Raw genomic sequence first — 26,463 nt, 5'->3', positions numbered from 1 at the left:
TAATCTGCGAAGTGATGACGCGATTAAAACGCGATTTGTGTTGCGGATGTTTCGGCCTTTGACTTTCGTTAACAAGAATTTCATTATGGCTGATAGGAATTTGATTGATTAATATAGGGTTATATGTAATTTTATAATTTTATATTTGCGATAAGAAAGTAAACAATATTCTACTAATTAAATTAAAAATTAAATCATTCTGTGATTTGCGAGTGATGAAGTCCGAACACGTGCAATCATACGCTCTTTCAATATCGGCCTTTTATCTCGATTATTTGAATGTAAATTGTATTACAAATTTAATGATTTATTAATTAGTTTTATTTTAAATAGAAAAAGATTAATGTTATAGTTAAATAATATTTTTATATCAAAATTAAAAATAATTGGAATTTTATTGTATCTCTAAGAAGGAATTTTGTGAATTCTTATTTGATTTTTAATAGAATATATTGTGAAAATCTGCATATGTGGAAGCTGAGAATATTATGTACCGTTAAGATTAATATCGCGAGTGATAGGTCATGGTAATTATATCAGACAGGCCACAAAATATTGCTTCTCGGAAGACTCGTATAAATTATTGGCGCCTACGGGTACACCAGAGCAGTAAGAACGTAAAGATTCCACCTTGATTATTCCATCTTGTTCATCGTGCATATTAGGTTTTTTCTATCAACTGAGCGCCTGAGTGTAATCCAACGATAAACAGTGAAATAAAAGAAAGTGAAAAAGATATGTGTTTTTGCGAGAGATTTATAGAAGCTCATATAAATTAGAGATTAGAAGATCCACAAATGTCATATCTAATTGCATATATTGCGATAAACTGTCATGATTTTCTGCATAAACCGTTGGATAAGAATTTTTAGGATAAAGAAATTATAAAACTGGAAAAAATAAACCAAAATTCTCAATAGTTTATGAAATTCCGCAAAATAATATACTACTTTTACATACACGATTTTTCCTTTGTCTTTTGTGTATGCACAGTTGTTAGTCTCGGTATGTGCAGTCTTTTCCTGCGAAAAATAATTTTCTGCAAAAAGTGACATCTTACAATTTTTTTCGGTATGTTCAGTCTTTAATGACATAAGAAGTATTGTAATTTTGTGCTCCGCTGACATCGCGTAATTAACGCGCGTTCCCTCGCAAAGTGCGACGTTCATTAATGAACGCATTCCCGTCGCATGTAAAAGTGAAATGTCCGTGTTGAGTCCAGGAAGAGGAAAAGATGAAGCAAACGGAATCTCTTAAGCGCACAATCTTGCCTGCACGCAATGCGATGTGGCGAGGCACCGGACTTTCAATGCGAGCGCATACCGCACGTGTCTAATCGTAAAAGATGGATGATCAACAAAGCGACATATACCGATGAGGCCTGTGAACGTACAATCTTGCGCACAAGGCTGCAGAAGCCGGGACCGGAAATTCGAGCCTCGGTCTCGATCGTTTTGTGCTATCACGCCGCGGGTTATAAATCGTCCCAGAGATATTTCTGCGCGAATTAAAAAGGCCGACGCGCTGTGTATCGGTTGCCATCGCGCGAACGCTCAATCGGCATAGCGGTAGCATCGCGCGCGCGATTACACATTGAGGCAGATTATGAATTACGTAGGACGCGGTAGGTCGATGATGTTGGAATATGCACTCCGCTGTGCAGTAGCCGGTTATTTTGCAAGATCAGATATGTATATCAAACGTAATCTATTGCCGAGAATGCTATGTAAGATATGGTGAGAATAAATGGTGCAGTTATTGATTGTTTGATTGTAGAAATATTTTACGAAAGATTATAAGCATTTCCTTTATGATATATGAACACTGGGAGTAAGCATTTTTCACTCAAAAATCTATAAGAAATATATGTATGTATCAAGCTTTTAAATTGCAAGAATAGAATTTACATTATAGAATTGTAGACAAATATAAAAATAATTTTAACGAAAAATGTGAACTAGTTTGAATGGAATAAAACCCTCTTAAAAAAATTTTAAAATTATATAATTGTTACAGTATTTTAAAAAATTTTATAAATAATTTTATATTTGTATATATAATTTTTTGTGCAATAACTAAACCATATTTTTTTTACGTTCGGAAAAAATCAATTTGTATGCGCAATGTTGGAAAAGTGAGTCAAACTATTTTTTCCCTCGCAGCTATACGATTCAACATTTTTTTTTTTGTACGCCAGGACTTGATTCATCTCGTCGCTAGTACCAGCCGAGAGCTATTCGAGTATCTTTAAAATAAACGACATCTAACAATAGCAAACAATGGCAAACTACGCGATAACGTGCGGAAGTAAAGCGTTCTTCTCGAGAGGCGGCAAAGTAATGCGATAATATCACATGGTTTTTACACCACGTGCCGTTGGCGCCCACGTGTCATGATATTTGCCAATGACGAAAATCTTTCTGTACGTACCGCGATAATCTTCCTCATTACATTAGCATGAGTGCATCCTTACGACACCGATGATAAGAGCGCGGCGAATGAGCTTATGAATGCGATTAAATATGTCAACTTTGTGATAACAATTCTTGCGATTGAGAGAGAAAATTCACGTGATTGATAATACAACTTGGAAATTGGCGTACGAAAGACAATTTTAAATAATGGACTGCTTGCGTCATTTTAACATTTTTATAATTAAAAAAATACAGATTAAATTAATCGATTTAAATTAATTAATAATTATATTGTATATAAATATTAGAAAATTAAATATTGGGAATTTATTGGGAATAAAAATAGCGAGAGATGTTGCGTTGCTGCATGGTGTTCAACATTTTAGCTTTTAACATTTTATAACTCACAGAAAGCATGTCATGAAGCATATTGCGGAAAAATAAAACTCGTTTCACGGGATTTTCAGGAAAGTGGGCGGGTGAAAACGAGAAGGCCAGCGGATTAAATATACTTGCAAATATGACGACAGAAAAAATGTGACGAACGCTAATTAAATTCCTTTCCTCGATAACATATACTTTCAATATTGAAGCTTAAGGCTTTGAGGGTATCATCAAAATCGATTTTCAACTAAGTAGACAAGTCGCTTAATTAAATGTTCGAGTAGCAGCGGGATTTCTTTTTATCGAAATCTATGGAGGCGCTATTAAAGTCGCGGCGGCGTGATTCAAAAGCCAAATCGAATCCGATAAAAGTGAGAAGACGTTCGTGGGATCTTTTAATCGCGAGTTCGGTGTTTTTCAAGATTCAACGCGTAAAGCCCGGTGCACCTAGCTCGTTCTTCGATGGTCCATGAAAAATTCAATAACACCCGTTCTCTTCATGCGACTCTAAGGCGAATTTATGACGAAGTCTTCTTCCGAGACGGAGACGTAGAAATAACGGACGAATTATCCGATAAAAAATGCAGCGATTACATAGAAAGATAGCGGGAAATCGTGTATGCTTATGCGATAAATGCGTTGTTATGTGAAGTAAAGTGACCGGTTTTTATATATATACAAAAAATATGTGTGTGTATATATATATAAATTTCTATTTTTCTCTTAAAACATACATTCTTTGTAAGATTTAATCTATTTAAATTTATTTCATTAAAAGTTTTTATAATAATTTAATACAAATAATTTTATACGAACTTGCGAGAGTTAACTATTTCACTATATCACTTTTTCTTAGCCGTTCATTGACCTATATTCCTCACCAAAAGTTTTCTCCGTTGTATTATGAACAGTCGTAACATATATATTACACATATGCCACCAAAAATAAAAGAGATAGATATGTAGAAAAGTTTGTTGTCTCGTTTGCTCTCACATGGAGTTATGCCAAGTAGAGAAACATTCTCGAAAGAAATACTCGTAGTGAACTTTAGCTTCGAGAGTGTTTCTTGATCAATTTTTGTACATGTTGAAAAGAGAAAGGTACTTAATGCTAACATGAATTATAATTAAATATTTTTCAACTTATATGTAACTTTTGCTATCTGCAGTTAGTAAAATATACATGTACATATAAAAGAAAGCATCTAGAAAGTATCACGAATATTTTGAATATTTCTATATCTCTCTTGTACATTTTTAGTAATATAAATTAATTTTATTATGATATTATTTATGATATTATTAAATATTACTTTTTAAAATTTTTGTGTTTATGATTATGATATATTTACGACCGCGGAATTTTTCTTCAATTTCTTCAAAGCTATTTTTTTTGGCGCGTTTATGTCATTGTGTATATCCAGTCTACATCTCTAAAAATTATCGAACAAACATATTGCTTAGAAAGTGGCATGCGTATACGCATTCATTAATTCCAACTTCTATTGAAGCGCTCTAGAAATCTAATACGCGTGCGATAGTTTATATGAGTGTTACTATTTTTGTATGAGACGAAGTCAGGCGGGACGGGCGACGAGAAGGAAGAAGTGGAAAGAAGAAAGGGTATAAGACAGTGAGACGCGCGAGCAATAAACAGAAACTCAGATATGTAAGCCGAAACTAAGGAGCGATGTGTGAGAGCTGCCTCGTAATTTAAATCTCTTTGTATATTTCGAGACTGAGAGAGGTAGTAACAATGCGGAATATACGAGAGAAAGTTAAAAAGTAAAGGGATTTTTTTTATTGAAAAAAAGTTTCTCTAAAATGACCTATATTTCAATTCTGTAGTTTTTTGTGAACACGGATTTATGTGAAAATATGGATTGCATAATGCAGACAAACTGCAAATATTATTAATAAATAAAATTATTGGAATAATAAACAATAATAATTATATATATAAATTAGTTACAGAATATAAGCAAATATTGGGGGGAGAATTTTTAGAGTTAAATTTGAAAAAAATTAGTTTGATTTTAAGCGGAGTAAAAGAGAAGCGAATACGAACGTTTGGTTTACGTGACTGGACGAGTATGCGGGAGGCGTCGTTTGATTTATTTCGCGAACGATAACGATTTGGGTTAGAGATTTCATATGTATGCGCGCACGTTCGAGCGTACATAAAAAGCAATGAGGACAGCGATCGGGATATCATACGTTTGAAATAAAAAATCTGTGTCGCACATCTCGCGCGATACAATTATTGCGCTAAAATATAACACACTGGATTATCAATTATTAAATAGCAATTAAAACGGTATAGTGAGCGGTACGACACTGTGCCGATATTACTATGTGGCGGGATTATTGCCCACCGGTTACAAAGTAGTTAGCACGTCGGCCGTCGCGGGAATTATTAATGAAATTATTAATTAATAATAATCAATTATCTTCTCGATCGCCGCGACCGGTGCGAAAAGGGCTGAGAGGTGAGAGCCGATCGTTAATCTTGCTGAGTAAACGAGAAAGCCGTAAAATGCGAGGCTGCCGACGCGTTATATAGATGTCGGTTTATTCAGAGATATTAATGAAATTGCTTTACAGTGCGCGTCGTAAGTTTTATGCGGTTCCCACCGAATTCTATTTGCGTTATTTGCGCTATTACAATCCGGATGAATTTTACGCGCAGTAAAATAGAAAGCAAGAGCGAAGAGATAGCGGCGAATATTGCTATTTACGATTAACGGCCTTTATAGCGTGGAGAGTGCACTTTATTATCGTTAATTTAAAAATTTTCTTTTTGTTCTTTCTAGTTGTAAATCACATTTCCCGCGGATGTTTATGTTTTTCCAGAAGATATTAAAGATTATTGCTAATGTAGCAAGTAAATTATGGTATCTAAATACGATAGTTAAAATAGCTGAATATGAAGTTACTCAAAAGATATAAAGAATGCCAATATGAAATAAAAATCTATGACGATAAATATTTATCACTGATTATTGTCATTTATTATGATGGAGTTTACTATAACCATCTATTTTATTATACTTGGTGTAATAATAAGATATTGGATTATATCGGATATGAAAAAAAAATAGGCGAAATGCGTACTGATAAGCAATGATAATAAAATGGATCGCTAAGTAGTTGCTGTTATGCATACAGATGCGTATTTCCGTTGCGAAATCGTGATAGTTAAATGCAATGGTTCTCAAACTTGTTAGATAAAATTGCAAATGTCGATAGAACAAATTCGAATAAAATGTATCTTTTACAAAATTCTTGGAGTTTATTATGACATCTTTTCTGTCAATTATTTAATTAATATATTGTCGTAAACACATATTTAAAATGAAATTCTATGATAGCAGTTTTAAAGTTAAAACACGTATAGTTATAATATATTGTTATAATAATTGGCAGGTACTTACGATATTAATATTTATATGTTCACGAAAATAAGTTTTTTGATTAGTGTTTCTTCTTGACCGGAAAAATTTGAGAACCGCTGGTTTGGGTATTTTCCTGTTTAAGTCGATACGAGTATCGTTACTTTATGTATTTTACAGTCCGCCACTACAGTTTCTACGGCAATTCCATAAACGGTTTCTCGGTTTCTTGTTAAATCCTTGACATATTGAGTTTAACGGCAAAATTTACCGCATTTCTTTCATTTCTAACATTACAATTTAAGATGCCCGGCATGGTAGGGATTGCCAACACTTAATGCGTGGTTATCAGCGGCTTCGAAGATAAATCGATTCGTTCGCAAGATTCGCACATGTCTCTATCCACCGCGAAATTACGCCCATAAGCAAGATGCCACGTTGATGAGATAAAATCGCGCAATCTATCGATGGATCGCTGATACCGTGCAGAAAAAAGAATCTCTTGCTTTTAGATTTTATCGTGAAATTATGTCATTATGCGGTGCGGAAGGAATGCGGTTCGAAGCACAACAACGTCGATGATAAGTTATGATCATTCGGAACCGATAGCTGAGATAAATCACAATAATCATATGTTAATATTTTACGGAAACTGTCGATAGCTCTTACTGATGTGATAATCACACGATAATAAGAATAGTTATTCACGTAAAGTCTAGAAATTTTTTTTTATTTGGAATTAAAGATCAGAACGCAGATTATTTATTCCACGATCTGAGTTCGGAATTCTATCGTGTTGTATCAGCGATTTTTTAACTTCTTTATTTATTATTATTAAAATTACTATAAATATACTTTAAATGATAAAAAAATGTGTAATCATTATTGTAGAAAAATATTTCGCATAGGGAAGGATTTTTTTTACCGCAAGTTTATTCACGGATTGCACACATAATATCGAGGTTGCGAGGATTATTACCGGCATATATGTATATCGTTGCGTTTGTCGGTCAGTAATAAGCAGGATCGCTATTTTCTTGCGCGGACGTAGAAAAACGATGACAATTGCGGGGCGATCAAAGAGCGCACCATCGCATGAATGTAAATGCACAGTCTCGCGAGACGAGGTTTCCGCGTTTACGAGTTTCCTTCGCTCAAACGAGACATGCTTTATAACACACCGTAGTGGTGCGCATCGGGATTCACCGCCGTCGGATGGTAGTCGTCAAATTGTTCTTAATCGCGCTTGAAAGTGCGGTGGTAGTTCTGATACGTACAATGTAACATAGAATCTTATAAAAAAGAGTAAGTAAAAGGTGGCGATCATGGAGGATGCGATAGAATAGGTAAAACTGCCTTTAAACACCGCAGACTGGCTTTTTTTACGATAAGGGGCGTTATGATTATACTCGAAGTATCAATCGCCAGAGTAATGAACTGTAATAGTGCTGTCGACGGGCGTGATTTAGTGCATTATAAGTGATGGGCAAGTATCAATTGTGAAAATCGTTCGCTGCTGAGAAAAAATCGCCAATGAATAGCGAATGAAATACATAGAGTTTTCAAAAGTGGTTACCACTTTTACCACTTTTATAGAAAATTGCCATGTCTCATAGTATAATCATCTTTTAGCAATGTTTCTTGATTATTATTATTATTACATTTATATTAAATTTCTTATTGCCATTTTTTGTAATTAAAATCGCAGAAATTTTATTTTTTACAAATTAAAATTAAAAATATCAAACATACGTCTAATTTATTTTGTCGAGTTTGATTTTCGAGGAATCCATTTTTTTCTGTACTCACTTTTTTAAGCTTGTTTTCAATCTTTTTATACCAATTCCTGTTTTTATATAAAAAAAAAGAAAGAAGCACTGAGTTTCTATTAAATTTCTTTTTCGTTATTTATGTTTGCTGTGATTTTTCGACACAATGAAAGCCAACAAAAGGACCCCGTCAAGCGAACAGATCTGAGAAACCTCCCGGTTTGCTTTGTAGGATTTTCTAAGGACCCGTCTGACACGCGTCCGTTCCTCATATACGAGTACCACGGAGACTCGACGTGAATGACACAATACGTCGAAACTAATGCACCCGACCACCATCTCAGGCACACGACGAAAATTAATCAAATCCATTAGGACGGGTTCGTATGCGCGACGTGAAAAAGCATAATTTTGATATGAGGTAATGTAACGCGATACCTGTGCGCCCCGTTGATCGATACATCATATCGCGCCGGTCGATCCAGCCATTACATCGTTAATGAGGATCTATTTACGTGACGCTATTATTGATAGCAGGATTGATGACGATTTCGTCACGCGCTGTCGAATAATAAATTAGTCGATTCCACACGTCGGTTCCTTTTCTCTTTCTAAATCGTCAGCGATAACGATTCTTAAACATTCCAAATGACGACGAACGTTAAGAGGTCCGTGTACATGATGAACGTTCAACGATTACAGTCGTCGTTTTAAGCTGTGATTGATATTCTCGAATTGACGATACGGCTGTCTATATTTTTAGATAACAACGTTTAACGTGAATAGCATACATATATATATATGTATATTTTTTGTCGATACATTCATTTATTTAGCTCGTTATATGTTAATAAATTTTTTACAAATTATATGATGACGTATGGTTCTCTATAATATTAAAAAAATTAATACAAAAAAAACTATGAGAACCAGAGCGCGGGGTGTAAACGTATCATTATTCAGCTTACGCTTTATTAATTTGTAATGAATTTTTTGCGTCCCGACATCCGCATTATTATAGCCTTTTTTCTGTTAGTTTTTTACGAATTATTCCATGATTTATTATAAAATGATTAGTACTAGTTATTGGTTCCCAGGGATTTTTTCACGATATTCAATGATGAGCGAGGACGTTGTAGCCATTCATCATCGATGAGCTTGTGAACGTTTCAATGATTTGGCAGGTTACACGCAAACACGTTTTATGTGATACAACACGACATGCAGATATCTTATCCGCTAATTCACGTAATCACGTAATTGAGATGCGAAATAATTATTACACGATTTTTGCAAGATTGATAGAAGATATTATAATTAATATTTTAAGACACGAGAAGCAAATAATGACGCAACTACAAGCTGTCGACAGCTAATTACATGAGCATTCCAATGCAAATTGCGCTGTTCTAGTGTGATTTTAATATTGCGCATGTATAAAAAAAAACTTTGTGTTGAAATACTGATCATTGGGTGATAATTGCACGATAGCGACTCGCTAATTGCCGCACCGTTCCGTCTAAGCTAATTTTGGAATCTAATCAGCTGATTGTATTTCTTACTGATCGGTGGCGCCGAGATAACGCGAGGGATAGCGTTTTCCGGCGGCTCGCACCACGAATTCACATCGTGATTACGGACATGTAACGAATAACCACCACATACCAGTCAAGGATTTACCGTTAATCAAGATAGTTCTCGTCACATTCGCGAAATATCTCACTTCGCGAGCGGCTTTTAATTGCTCGGGCGTGACAGTTGATAACAGGCGGAACTGGCGTCCATCGTTCCAGATGCATATCATATTCGTTCAGCGGTAAATCAAAAGCAGCGTAATTACACGGCAATTATTACAGTAATCTGGAAAATATCTAGCAGTGCAAATATCCTAATTATACGTGAACGTCAATTTTCTCTTAGAAGTCACGAGTTGTAGCTTGTTAACCGTGTGATATCGCATTTTAATTTTCCACTTCGCATTTCTAGGTTTCGCGATACAGCGGCGCTGCGAAATTACTACTAAAGTGATTTGATACAGATTTTATATCAAATCACTTAGCAGCAATCTCACAGCAATTTTCTCGTGCGCAATAATCATATCGTTTCGAGATAAGAAATTAAATATATGGACTCACAAAGCTCATCATTACACGTGTTTCTTACCTCGTGTACAAAATTACAGTTCGAGATTTTATTTCCTCACTTTTCAGAGATATATGGAATGAGTCCTAATTACTGCATGAAGAAACTTCATTATCTTACTTTTATGCATACAAATCGCTCGCAGTCTCCTTAAAAAAGACATTAATTAGGGATTACATCCGTTTAGGAGTCTAACAGCACATAAATAACATAAATAACGTACGTGATCGATTAAATGGCTATCAGCATTCTTTCAACATTCATTTGAAGTTACCTACGTCCGGGATATTTCAATTAAAGCACCGGGCCAATCAACCGCGCAGCATGTTACGTGTGCCATTGGGAGCTAAGTGCTTGCACGGCTGCAGGGGTTCCAGAGTTTTACTTGGTTTCATATTTATGGCTCTTCTTACTGGATCCTCATTTTCTTTACATTTCCTTTTCATCTCTTTTTCATCTATTTTATTTTTCTTAGATTATTCTCTGAGGTAATAATTATTTCTAATACACCATACAATCACGGCATGAATAGTTATTTTATTACATTTGTATTGGTATTTACTTAATTACTTGAATTACTTAATGATCTTGAAATGGAACGGCGCTACACATCAATAATAAAATGCTGTTAAAAATAATGCGCTTTATGAAATTTATTATTATTATTATTATTTATAATAGTTTGTAATTTTGCTCGATTACAAATTATTTATATTATTACATGTAGATACACTATGTATTAATTATGACGAGATGTGTTGACATGATCATTTATTAAAATATTACAATTAAAGTTTTGCTTTTGCAGGAAATTAAATTTAATTATATTTTTATCTTTTATTTTGTTTCAACAATGATAATTTTTATTGTAATATTTACTAAAAAATGTTCTTGCATCTCGTTAGCTTTTGTTTTTAAAGATATTTTAGAAGTTATTGTCTCTGGAAATGTACTCGAGTTAAAGGAGAGAGAGAGAGAGAGAATTAATTACACAACTTAGCTGTTTATTCGAGCATCATGCACACTACACACGTTCGACATAGCTTGACTTAAGTTCTAGCTCGTAATTTTGAGGCCTATTTATTTGTTTTGCCTTAGAGTACGCCGCTGCGAGTTGAGCAAGCTATAAAATTTATTGCGTATTAATTGCATTTGGTCACGTCGTCGGTCATAATTATGTTTGATGTTTCGAATCGGGCGGGCTGCCTGCGATTTTATGACCGTAACGAGGAAGTATGGGAGAGACATGACGTGAGAGAGTGCAGTCTCCCCATCTCGGACCAACGACCAGCACTTGAACCTGACCGAAATGGTGCCATCGGAAAAAACCACAACCGTTCGCAAACGTGATACTGAAACGAGCCGCTCTGGAAAGGTAGATCGAAGTAGCCGATGACGTTCGATAATTTTAGGATAAATCGTTTCCGTTTAATTCGCACGATTCGTCTGCAGTATCGATTTATTACTAAAAAGATTTATATACGATTTATACGATATTTATACGATATCTAATTCAAAAGAGTCGATTGAATGAAATTGATTTAGTGGTTGGTGTCAACACTGCCCGTTCATCATCAGACTTATCGCGGCTTCTTAGGGGAATCATTTGTTATCGTTATCCTTCAGCGCGTTACTAATGAAGCGGATAAACGCGCGAGCAGTGCTGAATAAAAATCGTCAATGAAGAAGCTTAATTTTTCACGACTTTGCGAACAAGCTTGTTTGACGTTCCGATTATGCTTCTTGCATGCGAATATTATTCGTAATATTTGCACACTGCTAATGCAATATCTGTTGTATCTATTTTGTTTTTGAAGAAAATTTCTAATTTTACTAATATGTCGACGTGTTGATCATGTTTCTCACGTATGGAAATTATTCTTGCCATCTATGTAAATTTATAATATAACCTTCTTTATAAATTATAATATATTTAAATTATTCTTGGAAAAAATTTTTTACTAGTCTGACTTATTAAATTATAATCATATACATAATCATATTTACGAAGCTCATTCATATTAAAACGTTTTTAATTTCTATTTATTTTGTAATTTCACTATTTTTTTAAGATAATAAAAAAAAAAATATTTTATTAATTATTAAAAAATATGTTTCAGAGTGCGTAGGATGGATTCGTGCAGGTTGGCATTTGAGAAATGGTGAGTTTAAATAAAATTTCTGATCCTAGTTAATGTCTATGAACTTTCCGCGTAGTTTTAATTAATAGATCAGTAGAATGAATGAAATATTTGTTGTATAACGATATAATTATTCATACAAAACATTTGTGCTTCGAGAATCGGAATATGTGTGCCATATCATTTAAATACCTAAAAGAGATACAAATTGATACGAATGTAATGTAGTTTCGTGGGTACGCATTTGAAAAAATATATTCATGACGTAATAATCTCACAGCTATGATATTTATGTCCCGCTCATATAAAACTAATTGAAAATCGTAACGGAAATTATGCGTCACAAGTAGATTGACAACAACAAAATCAATTTAAAAATGTTTAATTTTTTACAAATATTTTTACAAATATTAGAGCGTTCTTATTTCATCTAAATAATAAATATCTAATACAGCGAAACGCACTTAACCCACTTAATGCTGAAGCATATAAAGAAAATCGTAGTACGCATTTCTATGATTGCATTTAATTTGCATCAGAAATCAAGTTGCAAGATATATCCCACTAATAACTTACTAGCAATAATTTTTTTCAATTATTAAGCGTAAGCTTTTTTTCATTTTTTTTTGTTTTTCATACATATACGTAATTCCACTATAATTTTATATTTTTAATAATTTATTTCTCAAAAGTTATCAGTATTTAAATTTTGTAAAATGAGGAAAATCAGTTCTAAATTTATCAAGAAACTTGCCATTAAGACATAATAATAGCGTGTTTTCAAATTTATTAAAAAAAAAGTGTTATCTAACTCAGGAAATTTGACTTTTATTAAAAATTAAACAAAAATAAAACTGAAATCGTTCATTACTGTCGCTACTGTCGGAGTGCAAAAAAATTATGCGCGTGGTAGCCGTCGGCTATATTCGTTCACCACGAGCAATTTGCCCAAGTAACGCGTAAAACGTGCATACCGCAAAGTACGTATAGCTTGGCAAAATATTTACGTGGCGCATATATCAGTATGAAGTTGTACCGTGTAAAATGTTCTACAATATTTAGCAACGCGCGGAAAGTTCATAGGCGTGCCCGTCGTCATCCATCAAAGCAAGATTTTATACGGCAGAGAAAACTGCCGTCGTTTCTTGTCAATTGGAGAAAGTCAGCCGTCTGCCTAATTAATATTGAAAAAAAATACTAACGGTATCGACGTGTGAAAAGCTCATAACTATGTCCCACGTGTAAATAATATCCAGAGCGGGCACTAATTCTACGATAATATAGGCTTTGATAATATCGATGACAACATTTATCAGTTAAATGTTGAATTCGAAACATGTGCTAATGTTATGACGTTTAAACGATTGACTGAATGACGATAGTAAATGAAATATTTTATAATTTTTTGAAAATTACAAATAATGGTAAACTAAATGCAAGTTATCTGATCAGATATTTAAAATGTTACAAAATTTACACATGATTAATATTATATTTCGTTTTATAATACATTGCCAATGAACGCAAATAAAGCACAATCTTTACGACACATAAATGATTACTATGTCAAATATATTGCACTTAGAAAAAGATCAATAAAAAGATCTACTAGAGAATCATTTACTACGACGTGATACATTTGTACAACTTGATTTACATATGATTTGGCAGGCGCTCAGCGCGACGTAATTTTCGGTGCGCATTCTTTTCAACTCACCGCAACGAACCGGCCACGTTCATTCATAAGCAGGTTTGTCGCCGTATCCTGATATCACGATTTAAGGCAATTGACCCCGTGTATTCTTGCGAAAAGAATTTAGAGCCGGGTCATCGGACATTAAATGGTTCCCTTTCGTGTGGCTCGTACGTGCAACCTGCGCCGTTGGCTTTCGTGCTGCTTTATTAATAGTTTCGTTGTGCACCTTTTTTTGTTTTTGGACGATTCTTCGGGACCTAGCCAACGGCTTCGACTTGACCACCCGCAATATGCCGGTGAAGACCGTAAAAGGATTGCGATAGCTAAGCGTAGTAAATTTTTGATATAGAGCTTGTAGATTGAATCCTACTTTGGGAGTCTCTCTCGAAACTTTATGCGCAATTGCCGAATGAGAATCATACTGCGATAGATTGAATAACAGATAAAACAATCTTAAAAAAAAATCATGTTTTTTGAAATATTATATTATTATGTGATATATTATATATAAACATGTAAATTTTGCATAATTTGATATAAAAGAGATATAAATTAATAATAATTAAATTGTAAAAGTATTTCTTTCTGAATTTGAAGTTTGTATTCTCATCAATTTATCGCAATATCAAACATGCTAGCAGATACGAGAATAAAAATAAAACGCGTCTGTATTACGCGTGAAGTGTAGTTTTGTATTAAAGTTCGCCATTATATGTTTGAGTATTTATCATTGACTAGTTCCAGCCACGAGTTCGGCGATAACTCAGTATTTTGCCGGATCAGGCGTGACACTTCCACTCCTTAAGCTGTCGTCACCGGCCCAGCTCGGCTAACCGAGCTTAAAGTGTTGGTCATTTATTATAATTTACATCTTTAAATCGGATTCAGAAAAAAAGTGTCGTCAATCTTGTTCTGCATTATTGTTCTGGATTATTTGGATTTTCTTTATCGAGAATTTCGCAAGGTTTTAGGGTAACTGTGCTCTAACCGGTTACGCAGACCTTGTTTAGAAATAAGATATGCAAATCTATGAGGACATTTTTGCTTGTGATATTTGTGCGCTTATATGGGTAAGGAATAGTGTATTCATTTAATCGCGATACGGAAGTACGGAATAAGCGCAAATCAGGATAAATGGCATTGCGTTGAAATGCGCGTAGACACGCATGCATGCATACGGAATGTACTAATTGCTTAATGACACTGTGGAAATTTATAATTTCCATTAACAAGCTGCGAAAAAATTAGCGCATCTTCCTAATCATTAGAAGCTCGTTAACAGTAAGACACATACAGCACTTTCCCACAATGTTAAATCTTTAATGCACATTCGAGCAACCGCGAAATTAACCTCATCACAGGGTTCATTTGATTCAATAATTTCTTCCTTATTTTTTTACTGAATTTTTTAATTAAATTTACAGATGCATCGTTAAAAACATGATACCAATATACATATTTTATAATATACACTTTTTTTTATAAAATGCTCAATTTTTTATAAAATGATATTTTATAAAAAGTTTTTTATAAAAAGGCTGAATTTGCAAAAAGTTTCTGTGAAATAATTATACAAAAGCACATTTTCGTAGCCTTGTTTTTATCTTAAAAATTTATTTTTACGATGAGTTTAAATCTGTCATATAGAATCGCGTAGTTATATCGTTATCATTCATAAAGTTTCGTGAATGAATCTATGGGACGTCCAATGCTAACGGGTCATCATCTCGTGATCTCTTTCGGTATATTTCTGTATTCGGTTAGTTATCATGTTTTCTTTAATAATAACGTTATCCAAACGGCTAAATTTCTTTGACGCTTCCGTCATTACGAAATCTGAGCAGCAGATTTATTGCTTAGTCTTGTCTCCAGTCTCCTTTGACAATCGTTATCGTTATTAGCAGAAATTTAATATCGTCGAGCGTCTTAAAGCGTTCATCCACCGCATATTATCCTCTTTTAAATTCTAATGATAACAATTAATGAATGTTTACAGCTTTCAACTGTTGTATTTATGTCGCTTGTCAGCAGTCAATTTTTCAATCAAAATGTATATATCGATTCCGTAAACGAGAAAATCGTAATCGTTCATTGACTCGTTCGCCCCGTTCGTCGGCGATCGTTTGATCGCCGATGCTATCGACTTGCGCGCGTTAACATTCCTAGGTGAAGTCCTTCTTTGCTAAGGAAGACGAATGAATCCAGAAACGAGATTCTACCGGTTGAATTCCTCGATGATTGATCCGCCGGAGCGGTTAGTCTGACAGCGCGGCGCGATTGCACGGAATGTTTAACTCCAATTATCCCGGCCTGAGATTAAAGTAGTCGCGCTATTACCGAGGGCGCCCGTCCTCGTCATCGGCATCACGTTTGGGTGGGTTTCCTTCCAAGTCAGAAAAAAAAATGCATCGCCGACACCGCTCGTCCCGGCCACTTTACGCGCGCGAATATACAGGCACGCATGCACGCACGTATTCGCGCACGCATTACGCAAAGAAAGCAATTAGGCGGCAAACAGTGGACGTGCGGCGGAACTAGATGGTTCATTGATTTCCCCGGCGAACATCGGGCGCGCGAACGGTGTCGGGCAAATGGATGCCTGTGCGGGTATCAGTTGCTGCCGGTTATGCCATTTATGTAAATCACGCTTGCGAATAATTATTGATTTAAAAAAATATACGTTGTAGTGTCGTGTTTATTTTTGCTTTAATGCTCTGCGACATTTTATTAAAAAAAAAAAAAAAAAAAAATGTTAAAATCTCTATAATCGCGTGTTTTACAAATTTCGCGGTGGTCAGATATTGTAACCGTATATATTAATATAATTATCAGTTCTCAGAACGAATTTGTATTTTCGAAAAATAATTTTTATTTTTAGATATTTTTTTCCCTCGATATTTAAATATGAGTCACATTATCTAATCAGAGAAATTACGCTGAGTTAATTCACTTGCGGTTATACTTTTTTATTTATTATATCTAATATAAATGAACGAGGTCAGTGCTCAGATCATTATATCAGTGTGTGTTAGTAATGTACAGAATATGTCAAAACTCTCTCTCTCTTGGGATAATTTAGATAGTCTATCAAAGTTTTCCAATTAGCGAACTTTGGGTGAAGCTTAGGAGATAGTTAAACTTTAGGTGGTCTGGCTAACCTAATTTTATTGCACATGAGTAAACGAATGCACGGGAATGCAAATAGGATGGCACTTTCGACCTAACGGCCGAACAAGTCGGCGTGCGATCGAAGTTTCAGCAAAGGTCGGTGTGGTCTAGTTACGAGCGTGGTATTCTTGGATCGACTTTCTTCGCGATCCGATCGCACAGACTGTTTCGTTTTGTTAGTATCTTTTTTTACACCGAGTATCAATCTAAACGTAGTTTAATCGATTATCCGTCTTAAATTTTCGCACAAAAAGAACATTTTTGCTGAAAGATCCAAAAGTTGTGCCAGATATAGATCTGAACACTGTCTGCAAGTATGTTTTTAAGATATAATTCAATTTTATGGGTCGGAACTAATTCGCGCAAAACGCGAATTAGGACGCCAAATCATTCAACAGTGTTAGCGATATCGCGAACCAGCGATGCGACTCTATCGGCGTTGTTCTTCGTTGCAGTGATCGGAATGTTGCTCATCGAGTCGACAATTCGGAATATCAAATGCAAGTTAGATTTGAATTAAAACCTTTGTCAAGTTTTTATGCGCTTTTAATACCGAAATTTATTCAATCAATGTTGAGTAAAATTATAACGTGGTGATAAAAGCACACCGACAAATTAGGACGCTAACAAAATTAAATGATTTCAAATATCAAATGTCAAAGAACTTCTTGATATCGCATAAAGAATATCATGAATATGCGTATAGAATTAGCATCGAATAGACAAATCGACGATTCAAGAGCAATGCTCGATTATACGTTCATTAATCACAGATGGCACGAGTCGCTCGAATACAGTTGTAGTTTGGGTTTGGAAATTTTACACCCGCTAGAGAGTTGCAACGATTTTACAAAACAATTCACAGATATCGAGTCGGATTAAAGCTATTCACATAATGCAGAAAGAGATGTAAGCGTTTTTATGTCGCTTGGGCCATAAATGAATCAAAGTTGCAAAGAGACGAAATAGTGCATCATATTTAGAATACTTACTACAAAATTATTGATTATAATGAAAGATAAAAATACGAAATTCTTTAATTTATTGTAATTTATATAATAAGTAGTGATATAAATTTATGAAATAAGTATATGTTGCATATTTTCAAATTCACAATATACGAAAAAATAATTGTAAATTGTAAATATTTAATAATTAATTAAATAATAATTTAGTTGTATTATGTTTCCTATTTTCATATCAAATTTTCTATATTTTATTCTAATTTCTATGGAAACATAATTCAGTTTTCAGAAGAATGTAATGTAACGTAATCTTCATTGAGTTAACTTTTCAATTGTTAATTGTGCAAGATAACAAAACAGTTCATTTGCTATTTCGTTCATTTGTAATACTTTGTTGGAATTGTGGCAGCCGTGATTTAATCTAAGAAACCATCAGATCCGAATATACGACAAAGTTATTATTAGAAGTGAAAAAAGATACCAATCCGACATTTAAATAAATTCGTAGTTATTTTGAAAACGTCGCGTGATCAACACGAAAATAAATTAGTTAGATGGTTTTAATCAGTCTGCGCTTTAATATTAATATGCGAATTTAAAATTTAAATTTTAAATTCTGTAACATACTGTTGCACAAGGCCGTTCGCGGCTTTACTTCTATTAACATTTTCTCAAACTCGATAGATTTAACAAATTCTGCGAAAAAAATGAATTGATTGAAATATTAACAAGTACTTTTTGAATACAAAAAAAGTAAATTAATTAATTAATAAAAAATTCGCTTAGAACGCTGTACGTATACGTATACACGTTCTACTTGCACGATTGTACGTTTTAGTTTTCTAACGATTTGTTCATCGATAATTGATCGATTAACCGTTCAACGAGAGCATACGATGTCGTACTTACTGTAGTCAGAGGTGTCGTCGTTAGAACCATTCACCGTGGTATCCGGCAGGATCTGCAGATACCGGTTCTTGATGTACATCCGTATCTTTCTCGAGGCTCCGGTGATGTGGGAGAGATTGGCCGACCTTTCGGCCCGGATGCCCGCGTCGCCGGTCAGATCGATCGGTGTTGCACTCACTGCACCGATAATTGCGCCGATCCCCAAGACACTTAAGCCGCTCGCGGTCGATCTCGCACTAAACTTAACCACACTCGTCGAGCCGAGAGTCCCGTATCGTCCGAACGCGACGAGGAGCAAGAGAACCAGCTGGAGGAACGAGCGAACGCGACGCGCACGTTTAACTTTTTTCCTGTTTGCGAGGTCGATTCTTCTAGTCTGCTGTTCCTCCAGCTGTTCGTCGCGTGGTTTCGAATAGTTTATTCGCGCATTTTCCCTCGCCCACGCGTCATCGTTGCCGAATTTTCCGCGACAAAATCTCCGACTGACATTCCTAGAATCCTCCTCGCAGGATCCATCTTTCGAGCGAGTGTGCGAGTGATGACTAGAGAGAAGAGGAGCTCCTTTCGCGGCCCGCGTCCTTTCCGTATGATCGATCGGACCCGTGTCGAAATCTTTTCTCCCGCAGAACGACGGCCGCGAACTTGTCCAAGATCGATCCTGGAGACTTCGACGCCTCGCGATCTGGTTCGCATTCGCGTCCGTTATCGCGAGTCGAGATCGTTCCGTCTGGTCGCGTAGCCGCGATTCCGCTCGTTCGACCTTGTCGTGCACGCTCGCGTCTTCCTGCGAGTTCCACGCGATCGAGAAACGTTCATCCTTGGAGACATTCTCAATCGCGGGAGACTTTGCCGATGCGAGACACGCGAGTCCGACTGCTCTTCGATTTCGACGCGGTTGCGTTAGTGTGCGATTTTTTGCTCGCAAATCACTCTCGTTGAAAATTCTCCTTTCTTCGTCATCGATCCTCGAAATGCTTGCGGACGAATCCCGACCTACGCTGGACAGCAAATTTGCGCCGCGGCAATGCGACGGCTCCGCTTTTCTCGCCCGCTCTTCGGTTCTCCGTCGTCGATCTTTCGGGGCTCTTTTCCGCTCGACTAATTCATGTTCGTCGATTTCTGAAAGTCCCGCAGGACTGCGATCGGTATTAACGAGCGAGCTCACGCCCCGGCGGTCCGAATACGCGCGATCGAATATGCGGCGTTCGTTATTCGCGGGAGTCGACACGTGAATCGGCCTCGCGGTCGGGCAGTCGGCACGGTAATCACAGTGCAGCACCCTATGCCCGTCCGTGTCAGTCTCAGCGGGCATGACGGTCTCATCCGACGCTTCTTCCTTTGCCCTCCTCCTCCCTATCCGCGCTACCGCCGTTTCCCGTTTAGGTTTCTTATCGATCGTCGTCTTTTCGCTTTCGGTATTTTCACGTCTCAAACGTCGTCGCAGGGCGCCGATCGGTTCGCACCGCGATCGGTTCGCCCTCGTTGTCGTCGATGCGGTATCGATGAAGGCCGCGAGAGTCACCAGCTGACATTACAGCTCCGCCGTGACTTTCGGTCACTTCCGCTTCTGAAAATGTTGCCTCGTGGAGACGTGCGCCGCGGGGAACGGAGGATGCGGCTGCTGCCGGTCCGGTGTCATCGTCCGTACACCGTTGTTCTTGCGTTTTTCGTTCTCTCGCATTATTGCGGCTGTCGCTGGTCGTACCGCGGCGAGTGCAGTTGTGTGCGCGTACTACAGATTTGGCGCAGTCTTTAGTTCTTGTCGCTCCGGCTGATCGCCGGGACCCGAAACGATCCGCCGCAGATGCGAATTGACGATTCACAGGACGGCATCGGGGTGGCCGGTGAATCTCAACGTACAATCGTTCTTTGCGCGATACCGTCGATACACCGCGAATGATTCTGGCAGCGAGTTGATCGACTGACCGTCGACGATGACGTTCGACTGATCCTATTTAAACGGGTATTTCGTCGCGGTATGCAGGTTGACGCTACCGGTTACTTTCCACGATCTCGCTCTGTCCTTGTCTCTTGTTTTTTTTTCTCTTCCGATTGCTTGTCAATCGGCGAGAGCAGACACGCGTTATTTTACTTTACACTGTCCTAACGGCTTTCTTTTTTCTTCCTTTTTTTTCCTTTGGTCGTTTTTTATATTGATCTCTCTGCTTCTGAGGATCTCGCGATCCCTTCGGAGTCACGCGCGGGAGAGTCCTTTCGCGAAGGATTGGCCCGAGCAGCAGGATCTTACGTAACGCACTATCACTGCTTCACTGCTAATTATCACCACTCGCAAAAAGAACATCGAACCTTCCTCGATCGATGTCTCGCAGACACGGGATATCATTATCGGATCGGTTCGCTTACCAGAAGATACCTACGAAAACGAGAATATTTCTGTCACGAATTTTCGCACGATCGCGTAACAAGTCAAAAAGGAAAACAATTAAAATTGACATCTACAACCGCGGCCACGCTTTCGAAAATATGTTCACACGGCCTGAAAAAATTTTCTCCGAAATTCTCCGAAAGATCCGTCGCGGAGATTCCGCTTACAACTGATTTTTTGCAGTTCGGGGTGGACGATGGGGGTTGTTCGCTAATTTGCCGCGACGATTTCGCGTCCGCGCCGAAAGAAAGGTGTCGGGCCACGCGCTCGTCAGGCGTCGTGTACATACATATGCAATTGTCACAAGGGGGGGTCGCGACCGCGCGCGGGGTTATCTCCCAGGGTCGGATGGTGCCGGTGCGGCGTCCGAGAAACTACTGAACGAGTGCCGCGGTTCTCTTCCCCGACTCGCCGGGCACGCTCCACGGTTCGCTTTCGTAGAGAGACGGAACCGGCGCGGCGGCGGCGGCGGCGGCGGCGGTGGTGGCGGTGGCGGCGGCACACGAGCGCACACCACGATGGCCCGGCGGCGGAGGTAGCAGCCGAGAGTGAAACCACCAACACTATATCAGCGAGGCACACGACTCGACTCGTTCTACTCACAACAGCATCCATCCCGCGTTCCGGCCGAGAGATCCGGCCGGCCGATTAATATTTGCCGTCAGCCGTCACTATCGCCGTCGACGTCGTCGTCGTCGTCGTCGTCGTCGTTGTCGTCACCGTCGTCGTCCTCGTCGTCACCGTCACTGTCACTGTCGTTGTCGATCGGTCGTTACCGCAACGTCGTGCCGTCTTGTCGAAATTCGTCTTCGTCCTCGCCGTCGTTCTGTTTTTCTCGGCACCGCCGTAGTACCGCTGTCCGTTCCGTCCGATTCCAGAGTAGCAGGCAGCACGCGACAGATCTGGATGCTCGCTTGCTCTCCGTCCGCTACCACGCAACCACCACTACCGATGACCACCACCACGCGTCGTAGCTTTTCCTCCCCCCTCCCTTTCTCTTTCTTTCTCTCTTGGAAATCGCTGGTCAGTCTCTTCTTCGTTAAAGTTTATCCTTGTCTCCGTCTCACTCGGTGCTCCTCTTCTCTTTACTTCTCTCGATGATTCCCTTGCCCTGAGTTCTTCTGCCGTTCTCTGTCCGTCGTGGCTTCTCTCGTCCTTCTTCTTTTCATTCCGTTCTTTTCGCGTAAACCTCGCCTCTTCGATCACGGATCGCGCGCCGGTCTATGCCAAGTCTATTGCACTGGTGAGCAGCGTGTTCTCGTTCCTCTCTGCTTTTTTTTCTCTCTCTCTCTTTCTCTGCCGTCGTATGATCGCGGAATAGAAGAGCGAACGAGAGCTACCACTCGCTGACGGGAAGAAAAGGACGATCGGCGACAAGGGCCGTGAAGGACGCACGCGAACACCTGCAAACCTGAGAAGATGAATCGCTCGGAAATTGCCTCTTGCACGCGCGCCCGCGTTAGGATTTCTCCGCCGTTTCTTCCTTCTCTCTTGCTCTTCTTCGCCGTCACCTTCTTCCGCGTGCACCTCCTTTTAGCGCGGCGGTTTTTGACGTTTCTTTCACGCCGACCGACGTACACGTGCGACAATGTGATCAGATGTTGCTGCTGCTATTGTTATCCGCCTGCTGCGGGTTGCGAATTCTCCTTTCCTTCGACTGCATCTTCTTCTTCCCGTTTTCTCTCTTATTTGAGATCGAACGTTGCCCGGATTAAACGGCACGCCGGGTGCTTCTGCGGACAAAAAGCAGATCGTTTTATGGTTCTCAGTTGAATTAAATTTTTGCGATTAATACTTTTTTTACAAACTGCAATTAACATCGGAATTTTCAGTTTCATTTATACGAATAAATTAACTTTTAACGTCGTGAATGTATAAATAATGTTGTTTGCAACACAACATTCGATATATTGCATGAATTTCTACCTAATAGGACGCATGAAAACTTTATTGTTTAGCTTTTAGTAGTTTTAACGTTATTTCCACGTGTAATTTTTACTAAATTAAAATACAGGATTTGATAATAAATAGAATTGCAATTCTATTCCGAAGAAACGTGACGATTAAGGCAATGATCGTCCCTAAACGCATAAATGTACGTATATAGAACGATATATATTGATTGCTCGGTCGCTCACTCTAAGAAAGCTATTGCCGCGGCGCGCGGCGCACACCAGAAGTGGAAATGTCTGCTTTTTACATGCTCTTCCTCACTTTATACAAAGATAATGGAGAAATACCATTCTCGAAGCTCTAGTCATTTTATTGTTATGCGTCGAATTTCCGGTACTATCGAGTACGTGAACGCGGAGGTTGACACGTAATGATTCAGAGCGTTCCAAAAAATCTTTGGATATCTTTATAAATATAGATTCTTACGATATTGCTAGAACTCATTTGCTTTTGACAAAAAATTTCCCAGTTATTTGCCGTAGCTCTTTACTTTTTGACAATGGAAACTTTATAAATATCTTAACAATAAAATCTTATTTAATAATAAAAATATAAACATATTTTTATATTTTTGTAATATTTTTATTTCTATTTGTATTTTTGACATTTGACTTATAAAAAATTATTAACACGTAAATTTTGAAACTGTTGATAAAAAAGCCATTTCTTTTATTGCGTGCATAATTATATAGTAATATTCAGGCGATATGGCGACTACTTAGTTTGTTCAGATTGGTGATCAAGATCACTTTGCGTGTATATTTTCTTTGATATATTTACCTAGAGATAAGTAAAGATACGTATTTATCTTTATATTATCTTTCGAAATAGAAAGGAAAATAACGTTGTCTAAAAGCTTAACTCATTGTGAGGACCATTGTCTTGCAGTTATGTTATAATCTAGGAATGAATCACTTAGTTATTTACCATATTGTACTGAGATAATGTGAGATAGTTTTGGTTTAAAATTGAAGATTACGGAAAGAAGGAAGTTTCAAAACTGATTAAATGTTCTTCCAAGAAATCTGATTATTTTTGGTTTTATATTGGCATTTTAATTGCTATGTAATTCTTTTTCAAATATTCTCCGTTCAACGTTACTTTATATTTGGAACGCATTGTTTCTCATATTAGTATAGGAATAAGATAGTAGATGCACAAAAAATAAAAATTTACATAATTGATAGAATCTTATTAATAGAACTTGTATAATTAAGAAAATTTTAGATTATTAGTAGAATATATAATATGGAAAGAATAAAAGAAACCGTAAAATTTGGCTTAATGCGGGTGAAAATTGTGAATATATCGTGAGGATATTACGAATTGGGATATTCAGCAATTAGATATCAATAAAGATAAAAAATATTTGTTAAAATTTATTACGTTAATTATTTCTAGACAAGTTAAACATCATTAGAGATCAGATAAAAAATAATTTACCGGGTTACTAAGAAAAGTTGTTAATAAAGTTTCTAAGAAATGTCTAAAAATGCATTTCAAAGATCAATTATCTTCAAGATCTTTTAAATAAATAATCAAATATTATGTGCATTTTCTTTGTTTCTTTAAAAAAAAAATAGAAATAATGATCTTTAGACTGAACAGACTTGTTTTTTGACCATTTTAAAAATATTCGAAATGTTTACACATAATTGAGGAATATTTATGGAATAAACGTTAACTGTCGCAATACATGTTTATTATATATAATGATGAAAGCAATATTACTTTCAAGATTTCTGATTAACTATAATTTCTCAGATACAAAGTTCAAATAATCTACGCAAACTTCTGTGCGTACTGATGCGCACAGTGAGTGTTGAATAAAATAATAACAAATAGACAAAATTTTTTGACACTCATAACTGTCTTAATAAATATTAATGATTGTCATTGCTTGCTAGAAAGTAATTGATCGCAGCTGCGTGGATACTAACAATAAGTCAATCAAATGTAGAGATAGGTGAAACGGAAAATTAACCGTAAGTGAAATATATAGCAACAATTTTTGTTATATATTTTGTTATATATTTTGAAATTTGAGCAGCTAAAAATGTAAATAATTTTTAATAGATTTTATTTTAGTACAATTTTAAGTAAAAGTTTATACGAAAGTTCAACGTTCTTTTTCCAAAAACAACTCTACATTAGTCAAAGATTATATTTGTCGATATTATAAAAAATATCTTGTACAAAATACATAATTATCTTACAGAAAGAACGCGAGTGAGCTGTTGGGGAATTTAAATAGTTAAAATTATTTTATCGATGAATGGAATCAAAAAAAACATATATAATATTGCGTATTAGAAAAATATGGGAGTATGTTAAATTTATTTATAAATGCAATAAAGATCTCAAATTCTCGGAACAAAAATTAAATCGCCCAACGTGGGGCTCGAACCCACGACCCTGAGATTAAGAGTCTCATGCTCTACCGACTGAGCTAGCCGGGCTTGTTACATCCTGTTACAAAGCCCATTACTTCCGTGATTTTATCTCTATATATTTATTTTTTTATCCATGATACTGAGGGAAAAATAAAAATTGCGTCGTTAATTAATTTTAATTTATTAAATAATTACCTCGTCTATCACAAGATCCGGATATTACATGTTAAATTTATATTTTTTCTGATTAGATATTTATACCAGTCACGTATAAAGAATAGATGACTATGATTATTATTTATTAATCTTATGTAATATTTAAATGTTAAATTTATAATTGCTATCATCGATAATAATCATTAGAGAGAGATACTCATTGTTGACCAAATCTGTTTGTAGAACTCGTCTTGTCAAATCTTGAGGGACACTAATTAGTCGACTTGAGCTTCAAGTTTATCGTCGTTATCGAGATTCGTCTATCTCGAGCATAAAACAAATATTGTCACAGCTGTCACTGAGGATCGATTTGTACAGGATGTAGCAAAATTATCAGTGCTTTCACTGACTTTCACTATAATCTTTACATACCATACATTTATTATATCATATCTGTTGTAACGATCTTGTATCATTTCACAGATATCTGATTTCATTTGTTTAATTTATTAACAGCAATCTGCTATTAATATAATATTCTTCTTATTATAAATGTAGTTAAATAAATAAAACAAATAAATGCAAATTAAATAAA

The 26,463-nt window shown here is 36.6% G+C and overlaps 1 protein-coding gene, 1 long non-coding RNA gene and 1 other non-coding gene across 4 annotated transcripts in view; 1 reads left to right on the top strand and 2 right to left on the bottom strand.

Moving 5' to 3' along the window:
• LOC105674349 (uncharacterized) overlaps nucleotides 1-23,124 on the bottom strand; it is a 74,992-nt gene extending 51,868 nt beyond the window's left edge. The window contains exon 1 of one of the 2 annotated variants that reach the window (XM_067348232.1): nucleotides 18,981-23,124. In XM_067348232.1, coding sequence (XP_067204333.1) covers nucleotides 18,981-20,292 — 1,312 coding nt within the window. In that variant the 5' untranslated portion in view covers nucleotides 20,293-23,124. The remainder of the gene's footprint in view (nucleotides 1-18,980) is intronic. The other variant, XM_012370597.2, reaches the window with a different exon arrangement.
• Nucleotides 11,421-26,463, top strand: part of LOC105674357 (uncharacterized) — a 290,795-nt gene continuing 275,752 nt past the window's right edge. Inside the window, exon 1 of the long non-coding RNA XR_001101091.2 lies at nucleotides 11,421-12,263. This is a non-coding gene — a long non-coding RNA (uncharacterized lncRNA). The remainder of the gene's footprint in view (nucleotides 12,264-26,463) is intronic.
• Nucleotides 25,706-25,778, bottom strand: TRNAK-CUU (transfer RNA lysine (anticodon CUU)). The gene has a single exon. It is a non-coding gene; the product is annotated as a tRNA-Lys (tRNA).

The sequence above is a fragment of the Linepithema humile genome, chromosome 1 (genome assembly GCF_040581485.1).
Source record: "Linepithema humile isolate Giens D197 chromosome 1, Lhum_UNIL_v1.0, whole genome shotgun sequence".
NCBI classification, from domain to species: domain Eukaryota; kingdom Metazoa; phylum Arthropoda; class Insecta; order Hymenoptera; family Formicidae; genus Linepithema; species Linepithema humile.
This window is presented reverse-complemented; position numbering and strand designations above follow the sequence as displayed.